At 44.8% G+C, this 19570-nt stretch overlaps 5 protein-coding genes across 9 annotated transcripts; 2 read left to right on the forward strand and 3 right to left on the reverse strand.

Annotated features, from left to right (window-relative positions):
* Nucleotides 1–63: 63 nt before the first annotated feature.
* On the reverse strand, nt 64–1820 carry LOC126326553 (GTP-binding protein Rheb homolog). 5 transcript variants are annotated; one of them, XM_049995707.1, is made up of 7 exons: nt 1716–1820; nt 1434–1574; nt 1027–1115; nt 758–897; nt 500–687; nt 305–393; nt 64–225 (listed from the first exon to the last, which is right to left on the reverse strand). In XM_049995707.1, the coding sequence occupies exons 2-7, from the start codon at nt 1496–1498 to the stop codon at nt 143–145; spliced, it is 654 nt and encodes a 217-aa protein (XP_049851664.1). In that variant the 5' UTR covers nt 1499–1574; nt 1716–1820; the 3' UTR covers nt 64–142. The 5 variants fall into 5 exon arrangements, 2 of the variants coding, with proteins under 2 accessions (XP_049851664.1, XP_049851665.1); XR_007560756.1 differs by lacking the exon at nt 1434–1574 and adding an exon at nt 1171–1269 and having other exon boundaries at nt 117–225; XM_049995708.1 differs by lacking the exon at nt 1716–1820 and having other exon boundaries at nt 64–220; nt 1434–1621.
* Nucleotides 1821–9201: 7381 nt separating this feature from the next.
* LOC126326555 (uncharacterized) lies at nt 9202–13306 on the forward strand. The gene is made up of 4 exons (XM_049995710.1): nt 9202–10202; nt 10262–10674; nt 10738–10872; nt 10943–13306. Exons 1-4 carry the CDS (start codon nt 9308–9310, stop codon nt 11114–11116), a joined length of 1617 nt encoding a protein of 538 aa, XP_049851667.1. The 5' UTR covers nt 9202–9307; the 3' UTR covers nt 11117–13306.
* An 823-nt stretch (nt 13307–14129) lies between these two features.
* On the reverse strand, nt 14130–16713 carry LOC126326598 (elongation factor G-like). The gene is given in 4 exon segments (XM_049995765.1): nt 14130–14460; nt 14462–16115; nt 16220–16468; nt 16569–16713. Coding segments are annotated over 4 exon segments (2379 nt in total).
* A 289-nt stretch (nt 16714–17002) lies between these two features.
* On the forward strand, nt 17003–17694 carry LOC126326557 (trafficking protein particle complex subunit 5-like). The gene is made up of 3 exons (XM_049995713.1): nt 17003–17078; nt 17138–17226; nt 17289–17694. Exons 1-3 carry the CDS (start codon nt 17016–17018, stop codon nt 17692–17694), a joined length of 558 nt encoding a protein of 185 aa, XP_049851670.1. The 5' UTR covers nt 17003–17015.
* On the reverse strand, nt 17299–19550 carry LOC126326556 (uncharacterized). Its single transcript, XM_049995712.1, has 3 exons — nt 19374–19550; nt 19046–19146; nt 17299–18893 (listed from the first exon to the last, which is right to left on the reverse strand). Exons 1-3 carry the CDS (start codon nt 19516–19518, stop codon nt 17805–17807), a joined length of 1335 nt encoding a protein of 444 aa, XP_049851669.1. The 5' UTR covers nt 19519–19550; the 3' UTR covers nt 17299–17804.
* Between the last annotated feature and the right edge of the window lie 20 nt (nt 19551–19570).

A 19570-nucleotide genomic window follows, 5' to 3' on the forward strand; every position in this document is an offset into this window, starting at 1 on the left:
TTTTCTCCCGTATGTAGCCTCGCGCTATGTGAAATGTCTACTCCAACTCGCAGTGCGTATTGTGCGTGAATCCGGAGCATGAGAACTCTTCAGAGCGCATGCGGCTCTTTATATCAGAAAAATCAGCAGTACTCGTATTAGTTTACATTACTGAACAAGCTGTTTTGGGCTCTTTTGGCGCTGAATCTTTTTGAATTTCTTCGATAATCATCGCGAACACCTTAGCTGGACGACGTCAGCACGCGCACACGCCTACGTTAGCGTACAGCGATGAATAGCTTCTTCCTCACAGTTATATACGTACATATGTTCTCATTGAGCTTGGCAGACGTTTCTGTAAATGCACATCCCCACCTTTGAGCCAACGCTTGACCGTCTTCTAGTGACACCTCTCTATTTTTTTTTAAAAATTAGTTGTATGTTGGCCGCCCACTTGATCTCTCGCTGAGTGGAAAGGACGGCCGCCCACTTGAGTCCCCACCCCTCTGCCGTCACGTACCTCTGACTGACCAAATCCTTCTGGTTTCCTACCAAAACGCGCGGTACTTTTTCGGTTCCAAGCGCATTCAAAATTTGATCGTTGATATTTTTTACGATATCAAAACTGTACTTGTTAGCGATTGAATATACCAGGACATACCCATGCATGCCCACAGTATATTGACGCTGTAAGAGACTGTATTCGTCCTGGATCGTCCATAAAATGAGGCGTCAATGGCTTTGCTAAAAACAATGCACTTTACACAATAATTTTTACCTGTCCAGCGGTGTCAATAATTTCTATCTCGTATTCTTTGCCGTTAACCTTGATGCCGATGTGAAAAGTGTTCTCTATACTGGGATGATAATCCTCGCTAAATCCCTTTTCTGCAAACTGAACTGTTACGCTGGTTTTACCTAGATTGTGCAGAACAAAAGAACGTTAAAAAACTTCATTTTGTGCAAACTTAATACCTAGAAAACCACACAAAATAAACTTCGGTACGCCGCTTGCGAGGGGAAGGATGAATGCGGAGTAGCGCGTACCGACCGCACGAAAACCCATAACGGCTACTCTCCGTTGCTTCTGCATCTTCGGCGGTTCGTTGGGTCGCTTTGCCATTCTATTGGAGGGCCTTCAAAAAGGTTTAGCTCGATTTAACGTGCGTTGCAGGTTGAACGTATATATACAAAATAGAGATGCTGTTCAGAAGAGCGCCTGTATTGAACAAGCTGCGCGCTCAACTTTATTCAATACGTATGCAACTTTAAAAAGAATGCGAGTGATGCCTATATAAAAAATCGTTAGCTTATGTTCCCCCTTGAATATGACTGATGAAAGCGGCTTAGAAGTGAGAATGCAAGAGAGGTCCAGTGCGAGAAAAACTGTCCATACACTAAATTTTCTCGCGTGAGGCTAAAAAAATACATAGAAATCATGCGCTTCTCCATACGCCGTGGTGTTCGGAGATGTACTTAGGTTTGACCTAGACTTGAACAGATTGAGCCGCGAAGTCATTCTATATATCCTCTATTCGAATGTTCTCGTTGGTTGGTTTGAATGTTTTCTCCTGAATATGAGCTCACGTAGAAATCTATACAGAAGAGGATAGGAATTACAGAGGTACCGATACCGAAATGACCACATAGCGTATCTGACGGCCTCAAAGGTGCACAGATGCGCAGACTATATTTCTTTGATTGAACATATGACCGAAGCGAGGAATCCATCGTACCCTGACCGTCTGCAAATAAAAATCACCAAAACGATCACGTAATTTTTGAAGAAAAACCGCGAAGATTGTTTGCCAATGCAGAGTTTATAACGTTGAGATCTAATCAGTCCTATTTTAAAAAAAAATATTTGACATCAATAAATAGTGTACCAAATATTCATCTGATAATACCGTATTTTTCTTGCGTACTGCGAAGACACTCTTCGAAGAAAAGCCGCGGAGATTGTTTGCCAATGCAAAGTTTATAACATCGAGATCTAATCAGTCATATTTTAAAAAAATATTTAACATCAATAAATAGTGTACCAAATGTTCACCTACCAATATCGTATTTTTCTTGTACACTGCGAAACCTGAGTTCGAGAAATGGACAAGACCCAGCCTGACGTCTTCTCAACAACTTCAAAAAATTTTGCCTTCGACCTCTAGTCTCTTAACTAGAAGTTCTTATGCATCGTGTTCTGTATGATAAATAGGCTTCTCAAATCAAAGTCCTCTTTATTCCCCCCAAACACGCTGTTTAGCCCATGCTCGGAGATGCAGGTTTTTTAACCAAGAAACGAGGGCGGTTCACAGGCTTCTTGGCTCAGGTTATCCAGCAGTGTTAATGGTCCACGTTTGCTGAAATATAAAAATATGTGAGGCCAAAAAAGGCGCGGAGAGAATGTGATATGGTCTCTGACACACTACGCTTCAGAGACAGGTCTACGCGCACAAGAACGTCTCATTCAGAAATGTACCAGGTATGACGCCACCTCGCGAGATCAAAATTGAACGTTCGCCTGAAAAAGAGACGGAGCAGGCGTATACGCACACGCACGACGGTGTGTTATGTTCATGTCACGATAAAATATGTGTGATGCGAGAGCCCGTGCATATCCCCCGTAGTCGGAGCGTGTCCGAGCACAGAAATACGTAGCCAGCCTTCGCGCAATGCACATTGCATCGAAGGACGTCGCTCGTACAGAGACTAATACAGAAAACTGGAACATAACGCCGGCCGCCCCTATTCTCTGTTCTTCGCCAGATGCGCCGGATTGCTTCGTGCAAAAAGAGGTGTTCAAGACACCCGATGCAGGTACACTGCCAGCATAGGGAAGATGAAAGTGAAAAAGAATGAACAGATTGACGTCGAATGTGCTAAAAACACACAATCCCCTATACTTTGTTAATTTGTAACTTTGTGCGTAGAAATACAGTTAACGGTAATGCGTCTCTCTTTTTATTGATCCAGGTCTTGAACTGCTGCACTGATAGAGCTTCAGTCTGCGGGAATGAGCGACGCTGCACACTAGAATCAATCTTGTAGTGCAGAGGGAATACCAGCAAAAAAAAATCAGCATTGCTTCTAAAACTTTTTTTCCTCGGCTAATCCCCTACGGTCTAGCCAACAGGAGACGACGGACAAGCTTCGACCGAAAGCTGTCCCAGAAAAGGAACACGCTCAAACAGTGTGATGGATAGTACCTATCCGACCAGTTCCGACGTTTCACCGAGCTTCAGAAAAGACGATCAGAACGTGCTGTAAATGATTTCAGCGTCGTCTTCAAAATCAAATTCTGGAAGCTCGTCCATTTCAGAAGCAGCAGCAAAAGCATTGTATCCGCCACCATTCCCCCAAGGATCCGACGGAAGGTAGACATTCTCGGTTTTGTAGTGGAGACGTGACTTGAGGGCAATTGAGTACAGCAGGAAATCTGATACGCGAGGAATGCACCAAAGTAAGTTGAATAGGATATGAATAGGGAGAAACACCAGCGTAAGAGACAGTAGTATAAATGGACGATCAACAATATCGAGCAAATACAAACCGGCCAAGAGACTCCTCTCTAAGTCAGATTTGATTTCCTTAAACTTCTTGTCTCGTTCTTCAGGCATCAACTTCTTCGCCGCTGCCCGTTGTTCCAAATATCTCCATCGCCTTGCCGAAAAAACTTTTTTCTTCCAAGCGTACATATGAAAAACAAACCACGAGAAAGACCTGATTACCTTGATCGACAAAAAGATGCCCACCACGCAAAAGTTGATGTATTTCCATGCCTGTAATTTGACAAAAAGCACCAAAAAATAGAATATCCCGAAGACAAAAAGCATGTTCGCGATGCCATGCCAAAATCCCCTCTTCTTATGCGTGTTCGTCACCGACGTGGAAATGGTCAACAAAATGTAGAGTATGGCACCCACCAATACCTTCGTCACCGAATCCTTCATTCCGCCGGGAATGCTGATCACAATGAACATCCATATAACCGTCTTCAGGACGTGGTATAGAGCCGCAAATAAATCCACTCTCCAATGCGTGTTGATAACGTTCTTCAAATAGCCGAATATACTGTATGTCTGGAGCCTGGTGTGGCTCACCTTGAATGTGGCCTTCCACGTCAAGTTCTTAATAACCTGCTCTCTCAACGGCCCGTTCTTCCATTCTTTCAACAAAATCGGAAACGACTCGCTCGAAAAAATCCACCTCCCAAACATACTGACGTCGTTGAACATGATCTTCAAGCCACCTGAAACCTGGAACATACTCGGCGCAAGTATGAACACAAGAATGCAGATGATCGGTGCGAACAAAGGCAAATAACCACCATGTCTAGTTGCGGTCACGACGTAGTAAGCCACCACGTAAAACAAATAGTCCAACGCGGGTTCAAAGTGAGATTTTCCATATAGCTGGTAAACCTCCACCAACGGCTTTCTTGACAGGCCAAGCAATCTACCCGTCGCTTCATAGTGGGATTTTCCTTTTATGAATGACTCCGAGAGATGATGAGTTGTCGTCTGCCCTTGGAACAAATAATACGCCAGCGACAGCGGCAGATCGACAATCACCTGGATCACGTCCCAAAAGCCCTTTTCAACTGCAGTTTCCAAAACCAGAGGCAATAACGTAAACATGCCCACCTGAACCAAGAAAGGCACCGAATAAATGAACTCCAAATTTCCCAAGTTCTCCGCTGAATACCCCGTCAGAGAAAAAACAAAAAGCCCAAACAAATACAACTTCACCGAAACCAACATCGCCGTTGTCGTGAAGTAGTACCCTAGACTGCTGTTGAAAAGCAAAAATTGCCTAATGAAGTCTAACCTGGTGTTGAGGTTGAAAACGTCACGCGTCTTCATTTGCGATGCTGCACCCTGCGCCAACTTGGCAGTAAACGTGTACGTCGACGCAAGGGACGTGTCTCTTCCTTTCTCATCTTGAATCTCGTCCGTGTGTACCGATCGACGATTGTTGAGCAGTGCCACGTATCCGGCAAAAATATCTTCCGACAGGTTGTATACCGGATTCGCCTTGCTGATCGCATTCCTTGAAAAAACCCATGCTCCGTCAAAAAAGTCTGGGTGCCCGTAGTGCATACGAATTCCAAGCTTCGAAAAAACTCTCTGGACAATCGTGACAAACGCCCATTCAGCGTACGCCTGGAACCTCGCAACCGTACCGTGCGATAGCGTAAATACGTTCTCTCTAAACCCAATAATCGTCGGCGCCAAACTTCTTGTCTTCTTCTCAATTCGAGCCTCGTGAATATTAAATCGGCTAAGTATGATCGGATACTTTAGCGCCTCTGCAATATTCCCTCCTTGGTTCGCGTCCTTCGTCTGAATAACCAAACCAAAACTAAACCGAAGGCCGTTCAACTGGTTAGACGCCTTACCCTGTATTCTGTCAGACTCGGCAAATGGCAGCTCGCCCCTCACGCGCAGTATAAGCGAATTTCTACGTGGCAACACTGTGCGCACTTCGATACCTAGATAAATGTTGTCCTGTATCGCTGGCACGCTATCCCTACTAATGCATCCTTCCTGTGAAAACTCACTCAATACATCCAATGCCCTAATAGCAGACATGTACATCTTGTTCTTCTCTAACGGAAGCTTCCCCAGCTCCATGTCGGAATTAATGTCCGTTCTTACATATCTACGTGGATGCGTAAGCGCTCTCATCAAACAGTTTATTTCCTCCGTGTTCCTGTCCTCCATCTCCTTCAACACCACCTTTGTATTATCCATAATCACTGTATTTCTCATCACTCGAGACGACTCAGAAACGGTATTTTCATAGTTGTCGGATATGCATGTCACGAGCGCATACGCCTCTGCCCTAGATCCATTCTTAATGGCAAACTTGATGACGCTGTAATACTTCGATTTGGACTTGTTATCCATAGAATTCCCTTCTACCATACTATCGTCGTTAATTTGGAAAATGACTAACGGCTTTACCTCAAACAAGTGATCTCTTATTATGTAATCGTATTCCCTTCCAGTTTCATTGTGAAAGAATCTCAACAACGCACATTCTCCAATCGACGACTCTGAGTGCACAACTGCGCATCCATAGGCCAAGTATCTCCATTTGTAATTCTCGTTCTTCTTTCTCTTGTCCTGGACCTTGGTTACGTTTAATATTGAATCCGAGATGCTAGATGTGGAATTACTTAACCCATCGTTACTATTCCTGTCCTGATCGTTATATTGGTCTGCTTCGTAATCATCAGCTTCACCTCTTTTCCGAAACTCGTTGGGGATAGACCCTTTGCTGATAAACAACCAAGATCTGCCCACGATCCTCGTAGCCTTCGGCAGCCCAGCCATCACGCTGGCGTATGGAAAATACCCTTTAGGATCAATGGGACAATTTATACTCTTGGCATCAATCAATTTTTTTAACATCTCCCCGTGCGCACAAACGTCTTCCAATTCCTCGTGAATTGTCTTCAATGTATACCTCTTAATAGTCTCCTCATTCTGTTGCTGTGCTAACTTCATCAAAAACGTCTTTTGCGCCGCCAACTCTCTCGGATTCCAATCAAATACCAAGTCAAAAGGTGAATCCCCATATTGAAGACCAAGGACTCTCGGAGATGAAAGTTTTTTATAGACCAGATAAATGTCTTTGGCTATCATCTTTAAAACGCTAGGATCCCCGTACTGCTGGTGCGCTAGGACCACCTGTGTCCGATATGGTATAATATCTTCTCTACGCTTGGTAACTCGATACAAATTTCTAAGCGCAGTCCGATACGATAAAGTTCCACGTATGGTTTTGTATAAGCTCTGGCCTCTCAACGATGCCCACAGGCGGATTTCATCTTGTATCGTCGGATCCATGTTTTTCCCATTGTTTTGTACGTAAAGAGCAGCCAACTCATCCGCGGAACCCGGGATAACTCCCTGATTGTCGGAAAACCATAAACACATTCTGTTGTAAAAGTTCTCCCATTCCTTGGGATACTTGAGTATAATAAATTCCAAGTTTGAAACCTTTTTTTTGTCCCGATTGCATAAATACGCGCTGTCAAAGACGACGGCTTCTCCGTAAGATGGAATGAGCTGAGTGACCGAAGGGAGCCGGTCTAAGTAGTTAAAATGTTCTGCAAGATGGTTGAGCTCGTGTCCAGACAGAGAGACAACTGTTGAAAAGAAAAATTGAATAATTTCTTTAGGTCTAGAACCAAGATCAATGTCTTGCCAATTGAAGGCCACATACAAATGCTGAGCCACATTCTTAGATATCAAGTCCATATCATATAGATCATCCACAATCAAGTACCATATACTGTACATGAGCTCTATTTCATTCTCGATTTGATCAGGATCAATTACTGTCGTAAAAATAGCTCGAAATCGATCTGATTTTTTCGTGGATAAGTTGTCAATCTCTTTCGACTCCGTTTTTGGCCACCTGCTCTTCAGCTCGTCAAAGCTAATTGATTTGTTACCTCTAGGAGAGAGAATCATCCATTTTTGCAGTAAAGCCGAAAAGCTTCTGAATCCAGCAATAACTGAGAACGCCTCATCTGTTGAGTAACCAACCTTGTTACTTAGAGCCAGATAAGCACCATAAAAAGCCATTATACACGAATAAGAGATGAAATTCATAATTAGAATAATAGACAGCAACGGAATCCATAAACCAGCTATACCAATGTAGCATTGCACTGTCGTAATCAGATTTTGACTGTTGCCGCAGAACGTCCAAAATGCAGAACGCTCCAACGTAGGCACTACAAACCAGTAATTCAAGGGGATGAGAACACCGGTCGAACATATAAAAAATACCACCGTCCTGATCATCATTTTGTTTTTGCTTCCACAGGTTGTATGTTTTTTTTTATAATGGGCAGTTCCAAGCGCCGGGAATCGCAAAAACAAAATCATGTTATACATTATTCGTAACAAAACACTACCTCCAACCGCCGATAATATAATTAAATTTTTGATGTTTTTTGGAAGAATTGACATGTAAGAAGAGAGATACCATAGTCCAATTTCGCCAAATCCTACTGCATAGATTATCAGCTGTATGAATGTAAGTACTATTGGCATCGTACATCTCCAACCTTCTCTACATGAATATACGGCAGACCTTGAGAAGAATTCTAAGAAACTAGAAATAACACTACAAACGCCATCTGCAAGCAATATGTACGAAAATCCAATACCATCTAAGCTATACCAATACCACGCTACTAACGTTAGAAACGCATTGAAGGACACAATCGAAAAATAGTTTCTTAAGGCTACTACAAATGCACATAACCCCTCTGGCTCGTAAAAGGTTTTTCTCAATTTATGCTTAACTCTTGGTGTACTTTCTGTAGCAGAATTGTACTTAGAAGATATTCTCTGTGTAGAGCATTCGTTAATATCATCGAAATTTGCTTTTCTATTTTCAACATCCTGAATTCCGTATTGGTAGAATAGAGCAATATCAAGTTCCGTTATTTTCACGGGACTGGTGATGTCTCTACACAATTGGTAAACAGGACCCTTGTTTTCTATTTCCCAATCGTAGATTTGTGCCAATCGTTTATAACAATGGCTCATTGTTTCTGTGAGCGTGAACAAAGTTCTCCATAGTGTAATATAGACATTGAGATTATTTATGGCCTCTTCTCTAGATGAAGGGATAAATTCAGTAACCCTTTTTTTTGTATTTTTGTGAATGTTCTGATCGGGCGGGTACGTAGTCGAAGCTAAAAATTTTTCGACAAATAGTTTTCTTGGACTTTCATGCAACCAAGTAAGATATCCATCTAAATACTCTAATACAAGGCTTTGTGTTTCAGAAAAAGTTCGTTCTATAAAAGTTTTATATACCAAAGTTCTAGCCAATTCCACATGTCTTCGAACGAATACCACCCAGATATCAGTTTCTTGTACGTTTGTTGTAGACAGATAACTCACTTTGAGTTTGCTTTTCTCTTTCAAGTTATCTGTTAATACATTCTTATTTTGTGCGTTTGAATCCTTTTTAGAACCACTGTCTTCGATCTTCTTGGAATCTGGCGCCATTAAAATATTTGATCAAGTTATGTGTAGCAGTAGACAGACTTACTCTCAAGACTATACTAAATAGAAGCTTATATTCGTCACTCGTATAGATGAGAGAATAAAAGCAAAGTTGTACTATTATTAATTTAAATGTCAACGGTTATTGGATTTTTGTGTTTGGAAACGTTTTTAATTCTACGCTTTCAATTATATGTACGACTTTTTAAGTAAAACATAGATATCTACTTGGTTTTCTAAATACATTCTGTTAACTCCACCTGGTTTTAGTACAAGATTTTGCATTTCTGATTATGGATTACGAGCGTAGCGAGAAACAAATGGAAAACGATGTACTTCAACAGTGTATCAAACCAGTACATGTAACCGAAATTAATCCAGATAATTTGGAAGATTATGACATAAGAGATTTACTGTCTTACGTCGAGCACGAAGCTATAACGTCGAAAAATACAGGGAGGCCTAGCGTGAAATTGCATGAGGTAGCGGGCCGGCGTGAAGGTGAGGATTTTGCTAAAAACATAAATTTAGAAGCTGTCCCAACCGATAAGAGCAAGTCAAGTAATCATTTGACCGAAAAATCTTTCCTGTTATCAGACAAAGTAGAACTGTCTTCTGAAGGTTTTTTACTAAAACCGCTAGATCAGGTGAATGAAGATTCTAATATTGAGGGATTTTCGAGCTCGGATATTGGGACTTTGAATAATCTAGAGAATGAAATACAAATGTTAGTTCAAGACTTAGATAAAAAGGGTTTTAAATTAGATCAAAAGAAAAAGCTAGAATCAAACAAGAAAAAGGTAAAAAAGGAAAAAAAAGAAAAGGTATTGAATCAATGCAAAATTACCAAATCAGAATTGGCACAAAAGCACGAATTAAATAAAAAAGAACTAGGGCAAACGGAGCAGAAAGTGAAGTCATCCAAGTCAGGACTAAAAAAAAAAAAGGAAAAATCGAATTTGTGTAATGATTCAAAAGTCGATGTGTCTTTGAACAGCGATCTTGTGAAGAAGAGCCAAAATTCGATTGATTCACCTAAAAATGAAATTCTCGAGGACCGTGCGGGGGAATCTCAGGTATTAGATAAAAAGGTAGAGGAAACTGTGTGTAGATACTACGGCAAAGACAAGAATGAAATAGAAAAGGCGAAAAAAGCTTTAATGAATCTGAAATCGGGGCACGTCATAGGTATGTCAGCTGTGCTTATTTTTGATTAATTTCGCGGGGATTTACTAATCTTGCAACAGGTGAAGAAAAAGAGAGACCAAATGAACATAATCGAGTATCGAATTCCGGAACTGATATGCAAATTATGAGAGACTCACTTAAATTAGAATCCATGTCTCCGATGATGATCGGTGGGCATACGGTTCGAGTCAACATACTATCCTCACATTTGGTCGGAGAATTCAAGGTGACAAAAACAACTACGTTTAAAGAATTGCGCCAGTTAATTCAAGCAAAAACTAGTATAAGAAATTGGTGCTTTCAAGACCTCAATACAAAAAGGCCTTTACAGAATGAAGATAAAAAAAGGGTCCTTGCACCAAATACACACATCACAATTGCACAGGTAGGATTGGATCTTTTGATTGCAGATTCAACGCTAAACGGGAAGCAGAGTATCTGTCTAAATAGAGATGGGTCTTGTGCATTCAGAGTACGTGATAAATTTGCTATAATATACAGGAATATCGCGTGAATGGGACTAACCTTTTTTAAGGTATTTTGGTGGGACCAAAAGTTCCACACAAGTCGACTGGTGTGGCTCAAATTTGAACCGCATCAGATAAGTGTTACAGGAATAGGTGGGTCGTTTAAGTTATTCGATTTCAAGACTATGAGAGTTCCTTTAATTGTATGTTATATATAAATATTTATTTGAATGAATAGGGTTAGCATATACTGAATGCTAATTCGAAAATCAGTTTGCTGGAGTCAGGGGTAGTCAGCTCGCTTTTCAATTTATCAAGGGAAAGAGTAATTTGGCGTCAAGATTTTACGCTGCGAATTTAGAGCAGAAAAAGATGATTGGAATTTTTTTTTTGTTTTATATGGAAGCCTCAGGCAGTGAAAAGGGGGTTTATTCCCTTCAAGAGTGAGATCAATCTAGATAACATAACAGATGAAGACGATCCGCGTTTGTTCGCTAATGTAATGCGCCGCCACATTAATGAGATTGAGGCGATTATCAGAGACATTGAAGAGAACAATGGACAACAGAGTTGTCCGCCGTTACATACATTTGCTGTCATCGATTATTGGTGGTGCTGGATCGGCCGAAGATAGCAGTTTTTCACATGACGTTACCTACTATGAACACGCTGAAGGACAAGTATCGAATATGGAACGAGAATTCTAAGAGGCTTCAGCAAGGCGATTTGAGAAGTGCAACAAGCAAGGAAGATTCTAACTTTGAATTCTTCGAGAATAGAGAAGCGATTCCATTTAACGTTGTAATCAGTGATGAAGGTAAAGAGCAAGGAGATGGCATCATGGTGACGCCTGATGGGGTTGGAGATACGCCGCCAGCGCCGCCGCTCCCGCCTCCGGGACAGATGGTACAAAAGCCCTCTATTTGCGCGATTAACTTTGATGGGATTAGTGTGATTGATATTGTAGGGACGATTTGGGCCGAGATAGATATCTTACAGTTTAAGCCAGAAGAAGGGAAGATATTAGAGGAACAGTTGAGGTATATTTTTAGTCGACAGTCAAGAGAGCGCGTATTTGAGGAGAAGAAGGTGGCTGAAGATGGGGTATTGGAAATTAATCGCCTTAAGAATGTAGAGGTTTTGCTGTTTATGGAGGAGTTGAAGCACTATACGATCGACGAAATAGTGGATAATATATTGAAATTTCCATGAGTCCATTTTTGCGCCGCATGTGTTAGAGAGGTTAGCTCGCTTGGTGAATGGCACGGATGGAAAGGTCTATTCATTTTTACCCGAGCGTGAAGGAGTCAGAAATGCTGTTGAACTACGAGAAGAGGCTGGAGGAAGATCCAACATTGGCACCGCTGAGACTTGGAGAAAAATTATTTTTAGAGATTACCAAGAGGGTTCCGGATCGATTTGAGAGGTTTGAATATGGGTATTTTCTCGCAAAATTTGAAGAGGAACACGCGACGATCAGAGAGCAACTGAACGTCGTCAGGGAGACTGAAGAAATTATACGAAATGATGAGAAGTTTCCGATTGGCTCTTCGAATTTTTTTGGAGATTATCAATACGTTGATGCCTAGGTTTGGACTTACGAAGGGTTTCAAAATATCTACATTCTGCTCTAGCGTGGAGAGGGTGACTGGATCCGCATCGATTTCTAAGGAAGATGCGAAGAGAGAGGCGAATAAGAGGGACTCAGAAAAGTTTGGCAAGATCGATCAAGAGATTGAAAACATGGACGAGGCGGCCAAGAAGAAAGCCTTGAAGCTTGAAAGGCTGAGAAAAAGTAGGGTTAAAAAAGAGAGTGACGAGATTTTCTGGTTGGTTCGCTTACCGGAGTACATGTCGATTTACTTGAATAAGTTTGAGGGTTGTCAGGATTTTTGGGAAAATTTGGCAGAGCCTTGTGAGAGGGCCATGAAGGTTGATCAAATGCACCTGGATCAGCAAAGCAGTCACTGGATAGTGCAGCTGGATCTCATCAAAGAGTGGAATAAGAACAACAACTTGGATCCGAACGAGCCTTTTACTAAAAGGATTAACGATTTTATTAAAAATGAATCGGCCTTGAGGGAGTTGCGTGACACACGCGAGACAGATAGAAAGCTTACTGAGAATTTATGGACATGGATGGGAGAAAGAATGGAGTCGGAGCCGCAGCTGATTTTCAAGTATATACATGATTTTTGCGAAAACTTCCACAAGCAATGGGACAGCATTTATGCGGTGTGGAACGAGAATCGCACATTGGCGCTTCGTGGTATACTTCCGTTGCAAAATTGCAAGAAGGTCTCGAAGCAGAAGAAAAGGTTGTCCTCTTTAAAGGTTCAGAAGAAAGTTGGGTCGAATCAGAATCTTCAGATCGGGATTGAAGTCAGCAGCGAAGAGAAGATGCCGGCGACCAAGTCATGAAGATGATTGTGTCAATACATATATAGAGGTGCATGTAGCTTCTATAGGTTTTTACTGATTGCATGTGTCCTTTGAAAGACTAAAGTCTATGGATCTAGATATCTTCGTTTTTAATGGGTAGGAGTGTTGCTGTTGTGTGTGGTATAGGTTTGAGAGATGGGTACGTTTCAACGGTAATAAAACACAAAGTTGATTTGTCTGCTTTCTACGGTGCAGTATGGACTGAGGCTTTTATTTGATTTACTGCAACGCGCGAGTGTTCTTTCGCGGGGTGGGTGGGTTGAGCGGAGGTTTTGGCTACGAGCACAGACCCGCGAGTACAGAGACATTTTTAGCGGGTTATGGTGGGAGTGCGTTTGACGCGCGCGTTTTGAGTGTGTGGATAGCGGGTGGATTGGGGGCGCTATACGTTTGTTGACGTTTGTGTTTTTTTTGTTGGTGGGTACAAACAGATGACGCTGATGGGGTTTTTCAGGTCGTCGTAGGAGTTGTATTTGAAGGTTATTTGGACGCCTATGGAGTCATAGGTTATGGTGATGGGCATCACGTAGTTTTTCGTCTTGGTGGAGGGCTCGCCGAGCAGTTTGACGATTTGAACGTTGGTCATATCTATTGAGATGCCGTGTGGGATAGGGCCGGTGAATTTTTGGAATCCGGATTCATTTTCGTTGTAGAAGAAGATAGCGTCTAGCAGTTCGTCCGAGAAGCAGAGCGAGAGTCCGTGTGGTTTGTATTGAGCGTATTTGATTTTTTGGTTTTTGAACTCGCTGTGAGTGGGTGGTCCCCAGTGGTGTTAGAAATTGAAAGCAGGAGTGGGAGGCCGGTTTACCGAGCTGGGTGGGGAGCGTTAGGGGGAGGGGGGGGGAGGGGGGTGGTGGTGTGTGAGCTGCGTACAAGGGAGTACCAGTCGACATGTTGCATGGCGTTTGTTTTTTTTTGGGGGGAGGAGAGGGGCGACGGCGCGTTTTTTTTTTATTAGGGAGGGTTAGTGCGGGTTGTGGGTGAGAGAGGTAGGGGGTTGGGAACGGTTTTTTTTTTTTTAGTTCAAAATTTTTTGTTGTTGGCTGTGAGTTAGTTTTTTGTACTGCTTGAATTCCATGGTGAAAGAGGCGGTGCCTTTGGAGATGGATCTTAGTTCGGTGGAGTAGCCGAGTAGTTCTGCGAGTGGGACGAGGCAGCGGATGATTTTTTTGTTGGGGCCGCCGTGTTCTATGGTTTGGATGGTGGCTCTTTTTTTGAAGGTGAGGTTGGTGAGGAGGGCGCCGTTGTATTGGTTGTCGACGGTTATTTCCACGAGCATGATAGGTTCCAAAAGAGAGATGCCTGCTTGTTTCGAGAGGGAGGAGACGGCTTGTATGAGGCAGAGTTTGTAGCTGTTGAGGTGTGCGATGGGGGAGTAGTGGACTTGTTTGACGTGAATGAGGGTGTCGACGATGGGGTATCCGGGGATGGTGCCGCTTCTTATGATGTCTTTTGCGGCGTTGCGGAGAGTGTCTAGGATGTCGGTTTGCATTTTTTTTGGTTATGAGGTGGTCGGAGAAGCAGGTGGGACTGACTTCGAAGATGGCGCCGGATCCGGATTCGAGGGGGGTTAGTGAGACGTCGAGGGCGACTTGTTCGGGTTTGCCTGCTACGACGTATGTGCCGTTGAAGAGGGAGGAGATGGGGGAGTCGAGAGTGGATTTGTAGGCGATTTGGACGTTGCCGATGGTGGCGTGGACTTTGTAGTGTCGAGCGAGGCGATCTTTGATAACTTGAAGGTGGAGTTCACCCATGCATTTGATGGTCCATTGCCCGGTTTCTTGGTTGATGTACCAATGGAAGCTGGGGTCTTCGAGCGCTAGGAAGTTGAGGGCGTCTCGGAGGGGGGTTTCTTCGTGCGTGGAGTCTGCCAGGATGCTGGAGATGAAGACGGGTTCGGATATGTGGATAGAGGGTAGAAGGACGGGTTGAGGGTGGTTCAACGCGATGAGGGTGTCGCCCGTACAGGTGGACTTGAGTCCTGATATGGCGCCGATGTCGCCGGCGGAAAGCTCGTGGACGTCGTGGTATTGGTCCGCGTAGACTCGGTTGATCCGCGTGACTCGTTCTTGTTGGTGTTGACTGACGTTGAGCAGCTTCTGACCCGGACAAAGCACTCCGGAATAGACGCGGATGTAGGAGACGATGCAGTTCATGCGCTGATCGTGGACGAGCTTGAACACCTGTGCGACGAGGGGGGACTTCGCGCAGCAGGGAACGCAAACGGGCTCTCCCTGGGCGTCCGTCTCGTCGAGGTCCCGGACCGTGCGAGAGGCCCGGACCTCCGTGGCGTCGCGCGGCGCGGACGGGCGAACGGACGCGGTTTTTTTTTTTTTGATTGACGACGAAGGGGCGAACTGAGCCGAAACGACGCCGACATCCAATGGAGAGGGCAAATAATCCACGACCGCGTCCATGAGGGGCTGGACGCCCATGTTCCTCAGCGACGCGCCCATCAGCACCGGAACGCCCCTCCCGGCGAGCGACACGCGGCGAATGGCCTTTCTGAGCTCTTCGGGCGTCGCTTCGACGTCTTTTTCTCGAGATTCTGCGAAAACGTGTTCCATAAAGGCGTCGTCCATAGAGGCGATTTTTTCTATGAGTTCTCTTCTGGCGTCTTTCGCGGTCTGCTCGAGCTGTTCGGAGCCGCATGCTGAGACTGACTTCCTCGTTATGAGCTGTCCCAGGGTGGAGTCGTCCCATTCCACGAGCTGCATCGTCACCAGGTCGACTATGGCGCGGAAGTTCTTGGAGTGTCCAACGGATTTTTGGAGAACGATGGGGTTGACGTCGAGTTTTTCCTTCATCGACTCCAGGCACCTCTCCAGCGTTGCGCCTTCTCTGTCCATCTTGTTCAGGTAGGCGATTCTCGGGATTCCTTGGCGGCTGGCCTGCCTCCAGACGGTCTCGGTTTGCGCTTGAACGCCGGCCACAGCGTCGAAAATCGCCACGGCGCCGTCCAGCACCTTCAAGCTGCGCTCAACTTCGGCCGTAAAGTCCACGTCTGTGCTCGGCGGTGAGTGGACGAGGTTGAAGCCATTCAAAAAAAAAAAAAAAAAAAAAAAAAGAAAACACAAAAAAATAAATCTGCGGCTTTTTGACACGTACGTCCTGGTGTATCGACCAAATTGATCAAGTGGTTTTTCCACAAAAATGTTATAACTGCCGCGTTGACCGTAATTCCCCTCTCTCTTTCTATCTTCAAATAATCCAGCATCGTGTCTCCCTTGTCCACGTCCCCCAAAAAACTTGATTCTCCGGAATAAAACAACATCCTCTCCGATGTCGTCGTCTTTCCCGCGTCCACGTGCGCGATGATCCCTACGTTTCGAATGCAGCTCGCGTCGACATCGAACTCTTATTCGGCGGTCAGTTCCAATTCTTGATTTTTCAATGAAAACCTGAAACCGCACCAAGCGCACTTCCAACGCGCCGACCGTACTTTTTCTGGACGCGCCAACCGCGTATCCTCTTCTGCTGCCCGCCAGCGAGGAGGCCGCGCCGCTCCGAGCGCGGTGGCGGAGGAGGCTCGGCTCAGGCGCGTAAAGCGGGCGACCGTGCGCAGAAATGCACAGAGCAGCGGCGACGCGGGGACTCACCATCACACGATACATTTATGAGTCCAAAAAGACAAGCTCAGCAGAGAAAGGAAAAGAGGACGCCAAAAATGACCGTTTTTTTTTCCCCTTTGCTCCCAATAATTTTTTTTGCTGGACCTCGCGCCGCTTTCTGATTTTTGGTCCCCTTTTGCTCGCCCAATGGAGCAACCGTTCCTCTGAACTCGGACGCTGGAACAAGCCACTCGGCAGAGCAGAAAAAAGGAAAGTAAAAAAAAAATGCGAAAATTATTATTTGCTCGCTCAGCGCACTCTAGACGAATCGTCCTAACAACGTAATATTCCTTATGGATGGCGCGCGAAAAAAAACATCCATCACCAACTATGCTCTTTCTACCAAAAAACAAGAAGTAAGCTGTCAATTTTTTTTTTTTCTCCGGCTCTCTTTTAACGCTTTGGTCCCTCGCAGGTCTCTCTGAGCGCGTTCGCCTTCTTGTTCAGCGAAATAATCAAGTATTCTCATCATAGCGAGAAAAATGTGAGAGACGTAGAAAGGCGGTATGTACCAGCGATCGAAAGCCAGGTTTTCACGCTCCCGCAAACTGATCCGCTCTCTCTAGTCTGGCAGACATGGGATACCGTATTGGAATACGACTGTTGGAGTATATCACCTGGCGTGAAAACTTCACCAAAAGAGAAACCAAACTTCTCCAAATGCTGTTTTTCATCGTCAACAACGTCTGGACGTTTCTTTTCAACCGAGAAGCAACTCTTGAAAAGAGCAACGAAAAACAGTACATGATTTTGGAAAACGAGTCGCTGATCACCAAATTCATCTCGGCGCCAAAGTGGCACCCCAATAGCAACTTTTTCCTCGCGGGAATCGTAGAAGGCATTCTGGATGTGTCCGGATTCAAAGCAAAGGTCACAGCACCCAACGCCTCAGTTCTTAAAAAAAGAGTGCAAAAACTGGTCATCTTAATAGAATTCGCAGACGAAGTCATAGAAAGAGAAAAATCGACCTAACCCCCGCCCTAGATAAAAAAGCCTTTGAAAGCGCGGGCGCCGACGTGCCACAACACAACACACAAAAAAAAAAAAATGTAACGGCTTGAAATGGATAAAAGCGATATCTTCTACACACATTTCACCTTTCCGGGCCTCATTTGAGTCATCCAAATGAGGACAAAAATAAAGACAGATTGAAGAACAATCACATAAAGAAGCATGCTCGTGATGCGGCCATGAGCGTTATGCTTGGACAACTTATCCAGCTTCTCGCTCATTTGGTTGGCGGACATGACTATTGCAGAAATTTCGGTTTTAAGTTCGAACCTCAGTTGCTCATGCGCGTTGGAAACCCTTTCCATGTTCGCCGCCATGCCGTTGATGATGGACATGGTAGTCGTGTGGATTCGCTGAATGTTCTCCTTAATCGTGCCTCCATGCTGATAAACTTCTTGAGCAAACAATTCAAAGGAAGACGAATGATTCATTAACTTTGACATGACTTTATTTAAGCCATTGTCTATCCCAAAGATACCTTGATAAACCTTCTCAAAATAGCTCGTGATTTCTGTCAAATTGGGAACAAGCGAGGGAGATGAGTGCGTATTCGATCCTGCTCTTCTAAATGTTGTGGTGTTTATCGGCGCGTCGTCTTCTTCCGCCATGCTCATCTCTGTCGATCTGTACTCCCTGTTAGTCGCCATCTGAGCAGTCGAGTCGCTGTTGTTTTCGTCTCCAATCTGAATTTTTTGCACCTCTATTGACTTTACGTAGTAGCCACCGCCTTCCACGCCAGACCTCGCTGAAAGGGCCAAATGCATGCCCGAATCCAACTCCGTGGCATGGTTAAGGCACGCGTTCCATAGCGCCGTACCTTCTTGCATATAATCGACTAGCAACCTGTTCCCTGCGTACGACACGCGAAAGCGCAGACCTCCGTCTGACGCCGACAACTTGCAAAAGCCTACGCTTTCCGAGCTGCCGAATTCTTGGTACATGCTGTCCTCCTTATTCACGCTCGCTCGAATGCAGAGCGTGTGCTGCCCCTCGCACGGGTTCATGAAAATACCTAATCCCTTCCACACATTTTGCGACCCGCCCATCCCAAACTGAACTTGCGGATTGGAAATGTACCAAAACACAAATTCGCTCCCCGCCGACACGCTCGTGTCGATGCTGATGTCGAGTAGCGCCAGCCAGTTCGGTGCCAACACCGGCTTTTCGCACGAAGTCAGCTCGAGAACAGCGGAGAACAAACGTGACGCGCGCGGCGCATCGAATGGCGGAATAAACGGCCGAACGGGGCTTGGGCCCAATTTGACGCGTTCGCCCCGAGAACGGCGGTACAGTTTTTTTTTTTTTGACGTACAACAGAATTCCAAATCCACCCTTCGTTCTGGGCGTTTGGAGCGAGGAAAATCCCCCCGATTTGAACAATCGCGTTGCCTCCTAGGATCCAAAATGAGGGAGCTGGTGTCCGACGATAGGTTGTGTTAGGCTGCTTCCCTCTCGCGTTACGCGCTCTCGATCCGCGGCATTCGACGAGCTGGGTGGGGCTCTTCGAGACGCGCAAAAGGGCTCGCCAAGTGAGAGAGAGCCCCAGATCGGGTACGGCGCGTTGCCGCGCGCCTGCGAGCGCGCGCTTCAAGGGGCTTCTACAGGCGATCCGAGGGTGGCTGTGAAAGGGGAACGCGTACATGAATAAAACGGTTTGCGAAACGAATTTCTCTGGTAGAACAAACGGTCTTCGTCTGGAAGGGCAGTTCTGGTCTGCAGCTCCCCCAGAACGAGCTGCGTCGCTAGCAGGAGCAGGATCACAATGCGCTCGAATGTGCCGGACATAAGGTAACAGAGTCTGCACAGAAACCACAGACTCAACTGGAAAAAATTTTAA

Source organism: Schistocerca gregaria, unplaced genomic scaffold, assembly GCF_023897955.1.
Source record: "Schistocerca gregaria isolate iqSchGreg1 unplaced genomic scaffold, iqSchGreg1.2 ptg000994l, whole genome shotgun sequence".
In the NCBI taxonomy this organism is placed as follows: Eukaryota; Metazoa; Arthropoda; class Insecta; order Orthoptera; family Acrididae; genus Schistocerca; species Schistocerca gregaria.

What these genes read in the sequence shown, in the direction of transcription:
- LOC126326553 (XM_049995707.1), bottom strand. Translation starts at nt 1,498, where the DNA reads ATGACTTCGCGGCTCAATCTGTTCAAGTCTAGGTCAAACCTAAGTACA. An exon ending in ACATCTCCGAACACCACGGC is followed by an intron (nt 1,116 to 1,433) that starts GTATGGAGAAGC and finishes ACCTTTTTGAAG; the next exon opens with GCCCTCCAATAGAATGGCAA. An exon ending in AAGGATTTGGTCAGTCAGAG is followed by an intron (nt 394 to 499) that starts GTACGTGACGGC and finishes AAAAAAAAATAG; the next exon opens with AGAGGTGTCACTAGAAGACG.
- LOC126326555 (XM_049995710.1), top strand. Translation starts at nt 9,308, where the DNA reads ATGGATTACGAGCGTAGCGAGAAACAAATGGAAAACGATGTACTTCAA. An exon ending in GAAATCGGGGCACGTCATAG is followed by an intron (nt 10,203 to 10,261) that starts GTATGTCAGCTG and finishes ATCTTGCAACAG; the next exon opens with GTGAAGAAAAAGAGAGACCA. An exon ending in ATGGGTCTTGTGCATTCAGA is followed by an intron (nt 10,675 to 10,737) that starts GTACGTGATAAA and finishes ACCTTTTTTAAG; the next exon opens with GTATTTTGGTGGGACCAAAA.
- LOC126326557 (XM_049995713.1), top strand. Translation starts at nt 17,016, where the DNA reads ATGGATGGCGCGCGAAAAAAAACATCCATCACCAACTATGCTCTTTCT. An exon ending in TTTCTACCAAAAAACAAGAA is followed by an intron (nt 17,079 to 17,137) that starts GTAAGCTGTCAA and finishes GGTCCCTCGCAG; the next exon opens with GTCTCTCTGAGCGCGTTCGC. An exon ending in GTGAGAGACGTAGAAAGGCG is followed by an intron (nt 17,227 to 17,288) that starts GTATGTACCAGC and finishes CGCTCTCTCTAG; the next exon opens with TCTGGCAGACATGGGATACC.
- LOC126326556 (XM_049995712.1), bottom strand. Translation starts at nt 19,518, where the DNA reads ATGTCCGGCACATTCGAGCGCATTGTGATCCTGCTCCTGCTAGCGACG. An exon ending in TCGCAAACCGTTTTATTCAT is followed by an intron (nt 19,147 to 19,373) that starts GTACGCGTTCCC and finishes GTCGGACACCAG; the next exon opens with CTCCCTCATTTTGGATCCTA. An exon ending in GGTGGATTTGGAATTCTGTT is followed by an intron (nt 18,894 to 19,045) that starts GTACGTCAAAAA and finishes TCGTGCGAAAAG; the next exon opens with CCGGTGTTGGCACCGAACTG.